The 13,798-nt window shown below is 47.1% G+C and overlaps 1 protein-coding gene across 1 annotated transcript in view; it reads right to left on the bottom strand.

The window, feature by feature from the left end:
• Nucleotides 1-7,468: 7,468 nt before the first annotated feature.
• The window catches only part of LOC138452920 (zinc finger protein 182-like), a 54,047-nt gene continuing 47,717 nt past the window's right edge, over nt 7,469-13,798 (bottom strand). The window contains exon 2 of the mRNA XM_069605269.1: nt 7,469-12,658. Coding sequence (XP_069461370.1) covers nt 11,134-12,162 — 1,029 coding nt within the window. The 5' untranslated portion in view covers nt 12,163-12,658 and the 3' untranslated portion in view covers nt 7,469-11,133. The remainder of the gene's footprint in view (nt 12,659-13,798) is intronic.

Raw genomic sequence — 13,798 nt, 5'->3', positions numbered from 1 at the left:
GGTTAGCACAGTACTTTAAGAGCAGAAGAATGCTGTAGCTGAGGCAGAAGTTCCTGGCAGGTCCTGCAGGCTTACGGTTCCTGAAACGACTGTCGGACTGACAAGAAGGAGGAAGACTAGAGGGTCCTGACTGCTCACGGAAGAAAACAGCAGCGGAGCAAAATTATAAATAAAAGGTGCGCTCCTTAAAACCCAAGCAGGGTCTGTTCCTCCTGGCTATCCAGTTCACTGTACCTCTGTACAGCAAATTTGACCAGAGGAGGGAGGCCTGGTTTGCAGTTTGGTGAACTGGTTGGTCCCACACGCTCAAGGGGAGAAGATTCCTTGCAGATCTTCCCTGTCGACGAAGTTTGGAGATTCGGACCTGCAGCAGGGCTTAACCGGGAGGTACCGTCGTGGTAAGGATCCTCTTCTTCCAGCTTCTCTTCGGTTCTCTTGTTGCAGTGGCGACTCAGACTTCCAAGCCCAAGAGACCTGCTTTTTATGCAGTTTTCCCCCATTCACACAGCCTAGCTGTCAATCACACAGCAGGGCGGGTGTCCCGCCAGGACAATCACCACAGCCAATTATACCAGAGTGTGACATGGGTCTCCAAGGAGACCCTATGCAGGGAGTCTCAAACACCTCCCTCACATCCTGTCCCCCTCAGACATTCAGGCGCTTAAGGAGGGCTTCTGTGCAGAAGCCCACCAAAGGACGGCGAACAAAGGAATCAAACCTTGTTTGGCGCGTAGAGTAAAACACAAGAAAGACTTTTACAAAAAGAAATGGCGAATAAACCCAGCCGGAACCGTACAAAAATCTATATGGACCAGCGGGTTTAAGTTCGAGGCTACTAAGATAGCCTAAAACACTACCAGGGCTATTTAAGATAACCGCGGTAGGAAATATAGGGTAGTTACCACTATCACCAGCCAAGTCTTAATGAAAAGGGAACTAAACAATGTTCCATGAGAAACAGACACAAAGGGATAACTAGTAAACCTTGCCAGAACTCTATGTAAGATAGTTTGTACTGGGTCTTTGAGATTAAAAAGACTAATAAAGTCAATGGCAACTTTACATGTTTCGGGGAGACAGTAGTCAGTCCTAGAAAATGGAGTCAGAGTTGAGAAGTCTGACAAAGACAACCCTGTGCCACTGCACTGAAGGTGCTGTGTAACACACTCAAAAAGATGATGCCTATGGATTAGGTGAAGCTCCCCAGTCTATGAACACAAAAATGTAAAACACACACAGCAAAACACATGCAAGAGTGGGAAAAGGGCTCACACTCTTACCAGGTGAAAAAAATAAATCCTACAAATCCAGCAAAGCTGCTGAGGGACTCAGTAGGTAAGGGAAATTAGCCATTCTGGAGAATTCTCCCTAACAGCATTGCTAACATTCATAGTCTAGTATGGATCTGGGCAGGCTAATGTTCACAATTCTAACTAAGTGTGGCTTTGCTAACATTCACAATCCTGTCTGGGTCCGGGGCAGGCTAATGTTCACAATTCTAAACTAAGTGACGCATTGCTAGCATTCATAGTTCTGATGTAAGGTAATGTTGAGTGGCAGGGATTTCCGGAGTAGAGTAATTGCTCCCCACCCATGCCACACTTACTTTTTGGGTTGCTGCTGGATGGCGACTGGTCACTGGCTTCACTGGCTTCCCCTGCAGACACCTGCTGACACTTTCTGGAGCTGCCTCTGTTGGAGCCGTCCTTTGCCTTGGGGCCTTTAGCCGAAGGGGCTGCCGGCCAGGGAGCTGCCCTGGGGAAGGTTAGTTATGACTGGTGAGCTAGCCTATCAGGGGAGGGGGCGGGTGGGGAAGCGGGAGCTAGGAGGGAGATGGAAGGGAAGGGAGCACAGAGCACGAAGGGGTTGGGGGGGGGCTAAAAAACATACAAAAGGCTAAGACACAAGGCTAAGGGGGTCGGGGCAAGGAATTTACTCACCTGCAGCGCCAGGAGCTAAAGTGGTGCGCAGGTGCTGATGCCGGGGACCAGGCCGCAGAGGAAGATTGAAAGTAGCCTATTAGCGGAGGTGGGCGGGCAGGGAGGCAGGAGCTGGGAGGGAGAAGAAAGCGATGGGAACACGGTGCACAAAGGGGCTGAGGTGCTAAAAAACGTACAAAAAGGCCAAGACACAAGGTTAAGGGGGTCGGTGCAAGGAATTTACTGCATGCGGCGCTGGGAGCCAAAGTGGCATGCAGGTGCTGATGCCGGGGACCAGGCCGCCGAGGAAGATTGAAAGTAGCCCATCAGGGGAGGGGAACAGGGAAGGAGGTGGGAGCTGGGAGGGAGAAGGAAGCAAAGGTCACACAGTGCACAAAAGGGATTTGGGGGCTAGAAAACGTACAAAAAGGCCAAGACACATGGCTAATGGGGTCGGGGCAAGGAATTTACTCACCTGCGGTGCCTGGAGCTAAAGATAAGGGTATACTGGGATGGACAGTCTGCGCAGGTGTGCTGCCACTACTGCAAGCACCTTTGTGAATACTCTTTGTGCTGAGACAATGTCGAAGGGGAGTACTTTGAACTGGTAGCGCTCTCCTGCTATCTTGAAATGCAGATATTTTCTGTGCGCAGGGAGCATTGAAATATGAAAGTATGCTTCTTTCATATACAATGTTGCTATGTAGTCCCCCCATTTTAGGAGTGGGATTATCTCTTAGAGCATGGTCATGCACAACTTTTGGGGTTTGACATATTTGTTTGCAGGGTGCAGATCTAATACTGGCGCATGCAAAGGTCTTGCTTTGGCACAAGGAAGTACGTTGAATACCCTTGTTTATCTGGTTTGCTGGGATGATCTCTATGGTGTCCTTGTCCAGCACTGCCTTTACTTCTTCCAACAGAATGTTTCTTTCTTCTGTTGATATTTTCTTGTTTCTTGACGGACGGTAGAGTGGTTTTTCTACCAACTCGATACAATACCTGCCTGCCACGGTGGACAACACCCACTTGTCTGACGTTATCCCTCCCATGCATGGGTGAAGTGTGAAGTTGGCCTCCTACTGGACTGGAATGGGAGGGGAGCTTAAGCAGTGTGTCATTGTTTGGGAGGGGTGGAGCCTTTCCCAGGTGAGGTTCTGCCCCTTCCTCTGCCCTTTTTATTTCTTCTTTGAAAATTGGAAAAGGGAACCTTGAGCTTGCGATTGGCCCCAAGATGAGCACTGTCTGCCCTGAGTGTAGCCTGAGGAATGTTGAGCACCCTGATCCCGAAACCTCCTAGAGTTTAAGGAGCTCCATTGAACATAGGGATGGTTTGTCAACTTTCGAAGGGATTTGAGGGTATCTTTAGCACGCTTAAGGGTATCTTCGACGGCCTTGTCGAATAACACATTTGGCTCCACCGGCATGTTTAAGAGGGTTGCCTGAGTCTCCAATTTAAAACAATTGTCTGAGCCAGCCGTGGCGCTTGATGAGCGTAGCCTCTGCTACGATCCATTCTGCATTATCTACTGCATCAAGGTTTTACTTCAGTATGCAGCTTGATATCTGCTTGCCTTCTGAGATAATCCTTAACAGTTGAGCCTTTAGTAGTTCTGTGACGGCTTCGATTTGGCGTTCCAGGTCATCCCATTTGTGGCAGCCATAACTAGCTAAAAGCGTAGTGTTCTTGGCGATCCTGGTCTGGTAGCTGCACAGGAGGCGACCTTTCTCCCGAAAGTATATATCTTTTTGCTTTCCTTGTCTGGCGGGGCCTCTGCCGACGCCAGGGGGTGCCTGCCTTCTTTCTTGTGATGATGACCACTAAGGAATCAGGTTTAAGCTGACCCCTAATATAGAGGGGGCCAGTGGGCGCCGGTCTGAATAGTTTCTCTATTCTGGGGTTGACCGCCCTTGTGAGACTAGGCACCAGTAAGGATAGCTGATGCGAATTTGGACAGACTGCAGGAGTGGAATAAACTGGGTGGTGGACCTTTTGTCCCCCAGAATGTCTTTGATGAAGTCCTTGTCGACCTGTGCCTCCTGAGTGTCGATATTAAAATGTTGTGCTGCCTTTAGTAGCAGTTCATTGTACTGTAGTTGGTTTTCCACAGACAAATCTACTACTGGCTGGTCCTGGTGGTCTGTCGACCGGATCACGTAAATGTCATTATCATCGTCGTCATACAATCTGTCTTGGTCTTGACTATAAAGGTCTCCTTGAGACCCTGAGTCGTGTGACACTGAGGGGTCTTCATAATGCAAGCCCTGAAAGGGGTCTTGGTAGTTCGAGGCCGGGGTGCCTAGAGTAGAGGTGCTAGGCTGTGGCTCAAGATTAGACCTTTGGGCAGGGGGCTGCTGTGCTGTGGCCCCTGACTGTTAGGCATCTTTAAGGGTTGGCAGTTGGTCTGGGTGTCTGTCCATAAAGTCTACGAAACTTGACATACTCCTTAACTGTTCAGGTGTGTACTCGCATGAAGGTGGAAAGCCTGACATGTTAGGGGTGGCCTGGGAGGGAGTTTGGTCCTTGTGGTGCGAAGACCCTGAAAGAGTCTGAAGGGGGAGACAATTTAGCTTGTGTGGATTTCGGGGCTAAAGGCAAAGACAGTTTCGATTTTTCTGTGACCTTGCTTTAAGCAGGGAACCACTGACGAGTTTCTTAATTAGCTCATGCTTTTTCTGCATTTTCTTGGGGGACGTCGATCCGCCTATCGCCGCCTGTTCTTTTGCGCACAAAAGGAGGTCCTTTTTATGTGCGGTGTTCAAACCGACTTTTGGTTTTAGATGCCAGTTGTGAGGCAAAATAGTACGTGATGGCCCAGAGGACAGCGAAGAACCGGAGGCTTTCTCCTTGGACACTGCATGGGCTTCGACGCTCAACAGTACCGTCGAGAGTCGGCCATGGGTTATATTTTTAGTGCCTTTGTGCTTGTGTGTGCCCTGGCCGGCATGTGTCTTCTCCATTAAAGGTCCATTGGCTTGCTTCTTGGAGTCGGCAGCCCGCACATGGGGTTCCAAAGAACCTTGCTTGCCTTTGGCATCAATCATGACCCCGATACTGCTCTCGCTGGAGTCTTCCATCACATCGATGGAGGCCTCAGCATGCATGGCATGAGTGACCCAGTGTTTGGTCTGCCAATCCTTTAAGGTTTTTGGTCAATAAGGTTTACAGGATTTACAAACTTTTTTGGGGTGAACCCTCGGGAGACAGTAATTAGACACTCAGTGCGTGTCCTTCCACAGGACTTTTTTTCGGTGGCAGGTAGGGCAAAGTTTACAGGGAGTTTTGTCCATTATTGTTTACAAGGACGGATTGCTGAGATAAAAGGGAAGGAGATGACAGAATACACATTTTCTAAAGAGGTCCATATGAAGAACCTCCCCCTTCTCTCTCTAATGTAATGGGCCAAAGCCTGAAGAGGCCAGCGTAGGCTGCGGCTGATCAATCAGTTAGTCATGGAAAATGAGGTTGTTTGTTGAAAGCCGTCGAGCAGTCCGTTAGTCGTGTGGCAAAGCGAACAATAAAGGAAAGAAAGAAAATCTACAATTAAAACTTTCAACTAATTAAAGGCATCAGCCTGGAAGAGAACTCTGCCTTAGACGACTTCGATGGCGGAAATAAAACAGTCTGAGGGCCCTCAATGCGTGATGGACCATGGGTACAGTACACGTCACACTAGGGATAGTATTACTAACACGTCCTGTCGACGTCTGTTTGAATTTCGTAAACCAATCTTGTAATACTCCACAACTGCCACTAGATGTTGGACTATACAGAGGATGTGATCTAACCAGATCTACAAGCTCCAAAAATGCTATTTACACTTCAATAGTATTATTTTACAATATTACAAATAGTGTATACTCCTCCTACAGTACCTATAATTACTATACACATATTACTATAATAGTCATGGCATAGCCAGATTTTTGGGAATCTGACCACTGGCTACAACATAATTAAACCATATAACATAACATACAATACATCTTCAAATAACAAAACTCACCAGAATCCCCTCCCAATTCAAGTGATGTCCGCAGACAACGAAATTGTCAACGGATTTGGCAGCATCTGAAAACCCTTTCTTTCACCTATGAAACAGCTCCATATCATCATGTTTCACTCCCCCACCCTTCCTAGCCCCTCTTTCCACTACCAAATGCCCGCAAACGTGTTTTCCAGACTTTTTCCCCCGCTGTGCTATCCGCAGACACTGGCTGCTGTCTGCAGATCCAACGTGGCGGCTGTTTCGTAAAACATGACGCACCTCACGCGTTTCACCATCCAATCAACGGGCATGTTCGATGTCCGCACAGAGTAGAGGAAGTCTTCATTAAAATGAACCCACAAGGAGGCAAAAAACCAAACTCCGGGGTATACAAAATAAGGCTATTTATTTACATAGGTTATCTTGTTATTCTGATTCTATAGGACTGACACGGCCTCTTGCTCTGCCTGCTCATGCAAGGCCCAAATACGCAAACTGTCAAACTGCTTCGATTGGCTCTGAAAGCCCTCGACTGGCATGGAATTCACAAGCTCTATCCTCTGTGGCCAAGACATGTCTAGCTTTTACTGGAGGATTATTTAGCCAGTGGGAAAACCAAAGTGCAGGTTCTTTATGTGGTGCATATGGGATTCCTTCCTGGTGCACTCTATACATTAGACACCCACAAGCTCCCCTCATCCTCACTGAGGGTGTCTTCACAGAGGCATATAGCATAGCACCTCCATATTCAGAGCTTTGCCTATTTGTGGTGGTTGTTGTTTTTAGGACGTCTTGCTTCAACCAGTATACTTTATAGCCGCAAAGCCAGGTATTCACCTGCCTGATCAATACACATCAAAGGTATTCCGTACGCATCCCGCCCGCCAGTTTCATATACTCTCCTTCTGCACCAATAGGAGGAATCCAATTGTGATCTGGTGAGAATTCATGGTATGCAGAGACAGGTGTTTGTTTCGGCCTGCTGTCTTAGGGCTCGGACATTTATATAACCTGTGTTTCCCTACACAGTGTGTGTGCTGTGTTGTGGTGCTGTGTCACTAGGAGGTAGGTATTCATTCTGAGCCCCATGCCAAGTCTTTCACAGTTTTAGAAGGCCTTCTATTGAGTAACAAACACACACGCTGCTCTACACAGCAAAAGGGGAAGACTGTTTTACAATTTCCTACCCACGTGGAGGATCCTGTCCCCCAAAGCCTTCCAGCAGCTGCACAGGGGTGTGGGGGAGTGGCTAGGGCTCGTACTGTCACGAATTAGGAAAAGCTAATCAGCTATTGAAATGGGAGAGAAGTGAATGGCTCCCCCTCTGTGTTCAAAGTTAATTATTTGCATTCACAACATTGAGTGCGTAGACATGAGGTAGGTCTGAATCTTGTGATATACTCACGGATGCAGCTATTTTCAGTCCACAATTTTACAGGACATATTATTATGCACAGAGGAGAGGAAGGCAGAAAAAGGTATAGAATAAACCAGACAATGCTTTGTATCGCAGTCTTCGTGAAGATGAACCCACGAGAAGGCAAAAAAAACAACTCTGGGTTATACAAAATTAAGGTACTTTATTTACATTACAAAATCCCTCAATAGAGCCAACTAGTTTTCAAGAGTTCCCATCTCAAAATAGAATCCACTGAGTGGACAAAACACATCCTCACATTACATGTTTAACCAACTACTGAACCACACGATACATCAGGGACCGAAATTGAAATTGGATAAGCAGGAGCCAAAATCAGCTCCTGGGTATCCAGCATTCACTAGTGACCATGAGCTAAAATCAGCTCCTGGGTATCCAGCATTCGCCAGTGACCAGGAGCTAAAATCAGCTCCTGGGTATCCAGCATTAGCCAGTGACCAGGAGCTAAAATCAGCTCCTGGGTATCCAGCATTCACCAGTGACCAGGAGCTAAAGCAGCTCCTGTGTATCCAGTATTAACCAGTGACCAGGGGCTAAAGCAGCTCCTGTGTATCCAGCATTAGCCAGTGACCAGGAGCTAAAGCAGCTCCTGTGTATCCAGTATTAACCAGTGACCAGGAGCTAAAGCAGCTCCTGTGTATCCAGCATTAGCCAGTGACCAGGAGCTAATGCAGCTCCTCTGTATCCAGCATTAGCCAGTGACCAGGAGCTAAAATCAGCCCCTGGGTATCCAGCATTAGCCAGTGACCAAGAGCTAAAATCAGCTCCTGGGTATCCAGCATTCACCAGTGACCAGGAGCTAAAGCAGCTCCTGTGTATCCAGTATTAACCAGTGACCAGGAGCTAAAGCAGCTCCTGGGTATCCAGCATTAGCCAGTGACCAGGAGCTAAAATCAGCTCCTGGGTATCCAGCATTCACCAGTGACCAGGAGCTAAAGCAGCTCCTGCGTATCCAGTATTAACCAGTGACCAGGGGCTAAAGCAGCTCCTGTGTATCCAGCATTAGCCAGTGACCAGGAGCTAAAGCAGCTCCTGTGTATCCAGTATTAACCAGTGACCAGGAGCTAAAGCAGCTCCTGTGTATCCAGCATTAGCCAGTGACCAGGAGCTAATGCAGCTCCTCTGTATCCAGCATTAGCCAGTGACCAGGAGCTAAAATCAGCTCCTGGGTATCCAGCATTAGCCAGTGACCAAGAGTTAAAATCAGCTCCTGGGTATCCAGCATTCACCAGTGACCAGGAGCTAAAGCAGCTCCTGTGTATCCAGTATTAACCAGTGACCAGGAGCTAAAGCAGCTCCTGTGTATCCAGTATTAACCAGTAACCAGGAGCTAAAGCAGCTCCTGTGTATCCAGCATTAGCCAGTGACCAGGAGCTAAAATCAGCTCCTGGGTATCCAGCATTAGCCAGTGACCAGGAGCTAAAATCAGCTCCTGGGTATCCAGCATTAGCCAGTGACCAGGAGCTAAAGCAGCTCCTGTGTATCCAGCATTCACCAGTGACCAGGAGCTAAAGCAGCTCCTGTGTATCCAGTATTAACCAGTGACCAGGAGCTAAAGCAGCTCCTGTGTATCCAATATTAACCAGTGACCAGGAGCTAAAGCAGCTCCTGTGTATCCAGCATTAACCAGTGACCAGGAGCTAGTGCACATCGTTCCGCAAATCTAACTACAATATATGATGCAAACATATCATTTTGGTCCCTTATTTATGACCCATCATGCTTTAAATGTTGTATAAATGTGTCCTACTGTTTATTTATAGTTTGTCCCAAATAAATTCATATATGTGTGTTTTTTCAGCATTAGTTGGCCTGGGGCGCCAACAGTGACTCCTGGTGGGTGTTGGTGTGAAGCTAACCAGGCCCTTCTAAGCTACAAGCAGGAGCTAAATAGCTCCCATCCATTTCAAAACGTGCACTTTACGTCTCCGATACCAAGACCTTACCCAAGGAAACTTCATTTCCTAACTGCTAATGCCTACTTCCAACTTGGTGTGAAGGGAGTTCAATTTCTATTTCCAACAAGTCTTTCTATAGCAACACTTCAATTCAAAGAAGCAAAATGGACATCAATATGAGAAGCAAGGTACAATTTAAAGGTCAAATCTCTCATGACAAATAGGCAATCAAATCAGCATGAAAAAGGGAAAGTAACATTGCACCGATGACTTCCAACTGCCAAAGATTAGGGCCCCCGTTTCCTCCTCTACGTTTTCAGAATCAGCCCCTGCCCAGAGGGAAATAAGCTTTATATAACAGGTATGCACTCTCGTCCCAGGAGGATAGCTCAGCGGCAACGTGGAGTAAATCTTCCTTGCACAGGCCTACTAAATAATGACTATACGTACACACCTTAATCCCAGCTAAACTCCATACGTAGGTACGCATGCATGCATGCCTGTATGCTGGAGGCGGATGCTGCCCAACGCCTTGCTATGCTCTGTTCAATGAGCTCTATGGTTAAATAAGTGCTAACTCAAAAATAGATCTGGACATTACACCAAAAAAGCCTCCTTCTGTATAGAAGATGCCTTCGACTACACATCTAATATAGGCCCATTGGAGCCTCTTTCATCCATTAAAGCACCTCAATTACACAATGGCAGGGCATAGGCACTGCAGTCTAGACTGACCTCAGGCATACTTCACAATTATCACAAGGAGACTCTTGCCACCTACACTAATCAAACATAGTAGGATATATCCACACAGGATATTATAAGAAATGGTTTGCTCACCCTAATCATATCACAATTCTGCTTAGGCCCATAGAGCCACATGGAACATGGTATAATATGAACGGATGGGATGAAGGCGTCTGTGCTTTCGCACACGTCTCTACCCGCTGGGCAGAATGAGTAAAATATCATGGCACAGATCTCAAGACTTTTACTTTACAGCCCGATTCTCTCCTATGGAGGTACAGGCCATTGAACAGGATGGGAATAGATGCTTATAGTTCTCGTTAATATAGAAGCATGTGACCCACCTACACAAGCATGTGTGTTCCATCATGCCCAATATATACCTCTAAAAAGGTGTTTGTCTGATCACGGTGTGACATGAAGTTCCTCGTACCACATTCATTGAGTGGGACTGGGGAATTAGCGGCAGAGGAAAGCACCCGCTCAGTAATCAAACTCCTGGAGGTTGCACATGAGGTGAGAGGGGGTCTCCTAGAGCTCCCCACTCCTCCCATGGGCAGACCAAGGGTGCCTCAGAGGTCCAGGTCACTGAAGAGCCCCCTTTTCAGCCACTGAGAAATATGCCTCATGAATAAGAAGAGAAGCAACCCAGCATCACTATCATGCATCAGACCTACTCCTTGTGGAGGAAACCCAGTGATAATCAGCTCCCGGAAAGACCTCTCAGATACAATGACACTAGAGCCTGACAACATGGCGGGCAGGCCTCTGGAGCTTTTGCACCCTCTGGGTGGGGGCGGGAGCAATACAGACTACAATCCTTAATAAATAGTAATGATTACTCATAGAATGGGCACTGCTGAATGCCCGTGCTCTGGGCTTCTAGTATTGAGCCCGTGCTTTCATGCAGCCTCCTCACCTCTCTAAGCTGAGCAACATGATGGTGCTGCCCTCCTGTGTTCGCACCGCTCCTGCACCAGTGATGGGCGCTTTCAGTATGTCTGAAGCTGCCTATGTGATAGTGAGGAGCTTCACACCAAGGAGGAAGGTAATCTGCTCACCTGCTGTACCCAACATGACCAGGTAAAGTATGGAAAGGTTCTTGGAAGTTGTTGAAGTGTTGCAAGTCAGAGTTGGCCCGGTCAAGGCCTTTTATGACTTCTACCATGTTGCATTAGTAGTTTCTTATACTTGAAAGTCTGGTTACATTCAGAACATGCATATGGTTTCCCCCCTGTGTGTTTTCTCTTATGCAGCATTAGTTGCTTATTATGCTTGTAGGCCTTACCACATTCAGAGCACGTAAATGGCTTCTCCTCAGAGTGAATTCTCTGATGCACCAATAGTTCATCATTTCGTGTGAACGCCTTGCCACATTCAGAGCAGGTATATGGTTTCTCCCCAGTGTGATTCCTCTGATGTATCACTAGAGGTAACTTTCGCCTGTACGCCTTATCACATTCTAAACATTTAAATGGCTTCTCACCCATGTGAGTTCTCTGATGTTCCAAGAGATAACTCTTGCTGGTGAAAGCCAGGTCACATTCGGAGCATGCATACGGTTTCTCACCAGTGTGATTTCTGTGATGTACTAACAGGGTATACGTTCGGTTGTACGCCTTATCACATTCTGAACACTTATATGGTTTCTCACCCATGTGAATTTTCTGGTGCCCCAAGAGATTACCCTTGTGGGTGAAAGCCAGGTCACAATCAGAGCATGCATATGGTCTTTCACCAGTGTGGATTTTCTGATGCGCGCTTAGAATGGCACTTTGCTTGAAAGCCTTTTCACCAGTGTGATTTTGTTGGTGTAGCACTAGCAGTCTCTTTTGGGTAAAAGCCTTATTACATTCAGAACAAGTAAATGGTTTCTCGCCAGTGTGATTTCTCTGATGTATCACTAGAAAACTCCTGCTCTTGAAAGCTTTACCGCATTCAGAGCACATATAGGGCTTCTCACCAGTGTGACATCTCTGGTGTGTCAATAAATTACCATTGTGCGTGAAAGCCTTATTACATTCAGAACATGTATATGGCTTCTCCCCCGTGTGACTTCTCCGATGTACGATTAGAGGACCCATTTGCTTGAAAGCTTTATCACATTGAGGACATTTATATGGTTTTTCAGTCAAGTGTTGAAGTAGCTTTGTGCTAGGTTTCAAATCCATGTCACATTCAGAACATGTATGTTGTTTCGCTGCAGCAAAACGTGCTGATGGTTCAATGGCCGCTTATTTGCTGGATAGTCTTGTTACGTTCAGAACATGTATGTGGTTTTAGTGAATGTGCACATTTCGACCCCCACTACCACAGGGAAGCTATGGATTCTGAAGAATGTCACTGTTTAGTCCAACGAATACTAACTTTTTATACAGAATTTGGCAGATCAAAGATGTTCTCCGAGTCCCACCTCATCAAGCTACACAGCGTTTTCACTTGCTTTCCTTCTCAATGTGGTAAGGGATACAGACTGGACACAGGACCAGTGCTCGCATTGGAAATGCTGCCAATATCAATAATCACAGTCCTTTAGAAAGACATCTTCGGACATATTTGCCCCATAGTTAATGTCTCCAATTCAGGAAAAAACGTTCAAAGACACAGCTAGAACAGGAATTGGTTTCCACAAGCAAACTTTTTGGCAGGCTTCCTGCTTTTCTTAGCCTGTTGAAATGGAAAGAGAAACTAGGATTAGTGTTGCAAAAGCTCAAAATTAGAACTCATATTTTGAATAGTCTACATCAAAGTCAAAATGACATGTTTTCACTTTATAGAAACAGAGCTGATGAAAACCTGAATGTTAAGGAACTGTCTAGAGGACGTTAAGATAGATGCTTCCTTCCACCTCCCCCATTGCCTCATGATAAGCATTGACAAAAAAACCAAGAAACATGACCATCAGTCTGGCTTTAGAGCAGCCAGAGGCACAGAGACTGCTCTCCTGAACGCCCGTGAAGGTCTGCTCTCAAACGTGGACTCCAGCATTCCTTCTGTCCTCATCCTCCTTGATCACTCCTCTGCTTTCAACACGGTTAACCACACCATCATGATCAAACGGCTCTGTGAGAACCTGGGCATCACAGTTCAGGCTCTGGATTGTTTGACCTCCTTCCTCTTGGACTGTCCCTCCCAGGATCAACTTGGTTCCTTTCTCTCTGCCACCTCTCTCTCCACCTGTGGCATTCCCCAGGGCTCTATCCACTCTCTCTGGTTCTTCAACCTCTACTTGGCCGCCTTGGCCCACCGGATCTAATTTTCAGGGTTATGCGGATGACACTCTGCTCTCTTTCAGGCTCCCCTCAGCCTCCTCTCCTTTCACGCTCATTCCTGACAGTCTATCTGCGATTCAGGATTGGTGCGTCTCCAACGATCTCTGCCTTAATACCAGTAAGAAGGAGATACTTCTCATTGTGACCCCGGCTCCCGCTTTCCCCTCTCTCTCTGGCCGCACTCCTTGGGCCCTCTTCCTTCACCTTCCTGTGAGGCAAAAAACATTGGTGTCATCTTCAATGCCACTCTTTCCTTCTCTCATCGGACGTCGTCGAGAAGTCCCACTATCAGCTTCACCTCCTCAAAGGGACTCATCCCTTCCTCACCTTCCCCCGGAAGCTCGCAGTCTCCAGAGCTCTTGTTCTCTCTAGGCTGGACTACTGTAACAGCTTCTTTCTCAATCTGCCTTCCTCTACTCTCCGCCCTCTGCAACTAATCCAGAACAGGACTGCAAGACTTATCCTTGGACCCAAGGCCAGGGACCATATCTCTCCAGCCCTGTAATCTTTCAACTGGCTACCTGTGGCTGCAAGG

The sequence above is a fragment of the Ambystoma mexicanum genome, chromosome 4p (genome assembly GCF_040938575.1).
Source record: "Ambystoma mexicanum isolate Mex_15411 chromosome 4p, UKY_AmexF1_1, whole genome shotgun sequence".
NCBI classification, from domain to species: Eukaryota; Metazoa; Chordata; class Amphibia; order Caudata; family Ambystomatidae; genus Ambystoma; species Ambystoma mexicanum.
The sequence above is the reverse complement of the archived record's forward strand: the minus strand, read 5'-3'. Positions and strand labels throughout refer to the sequence as shown.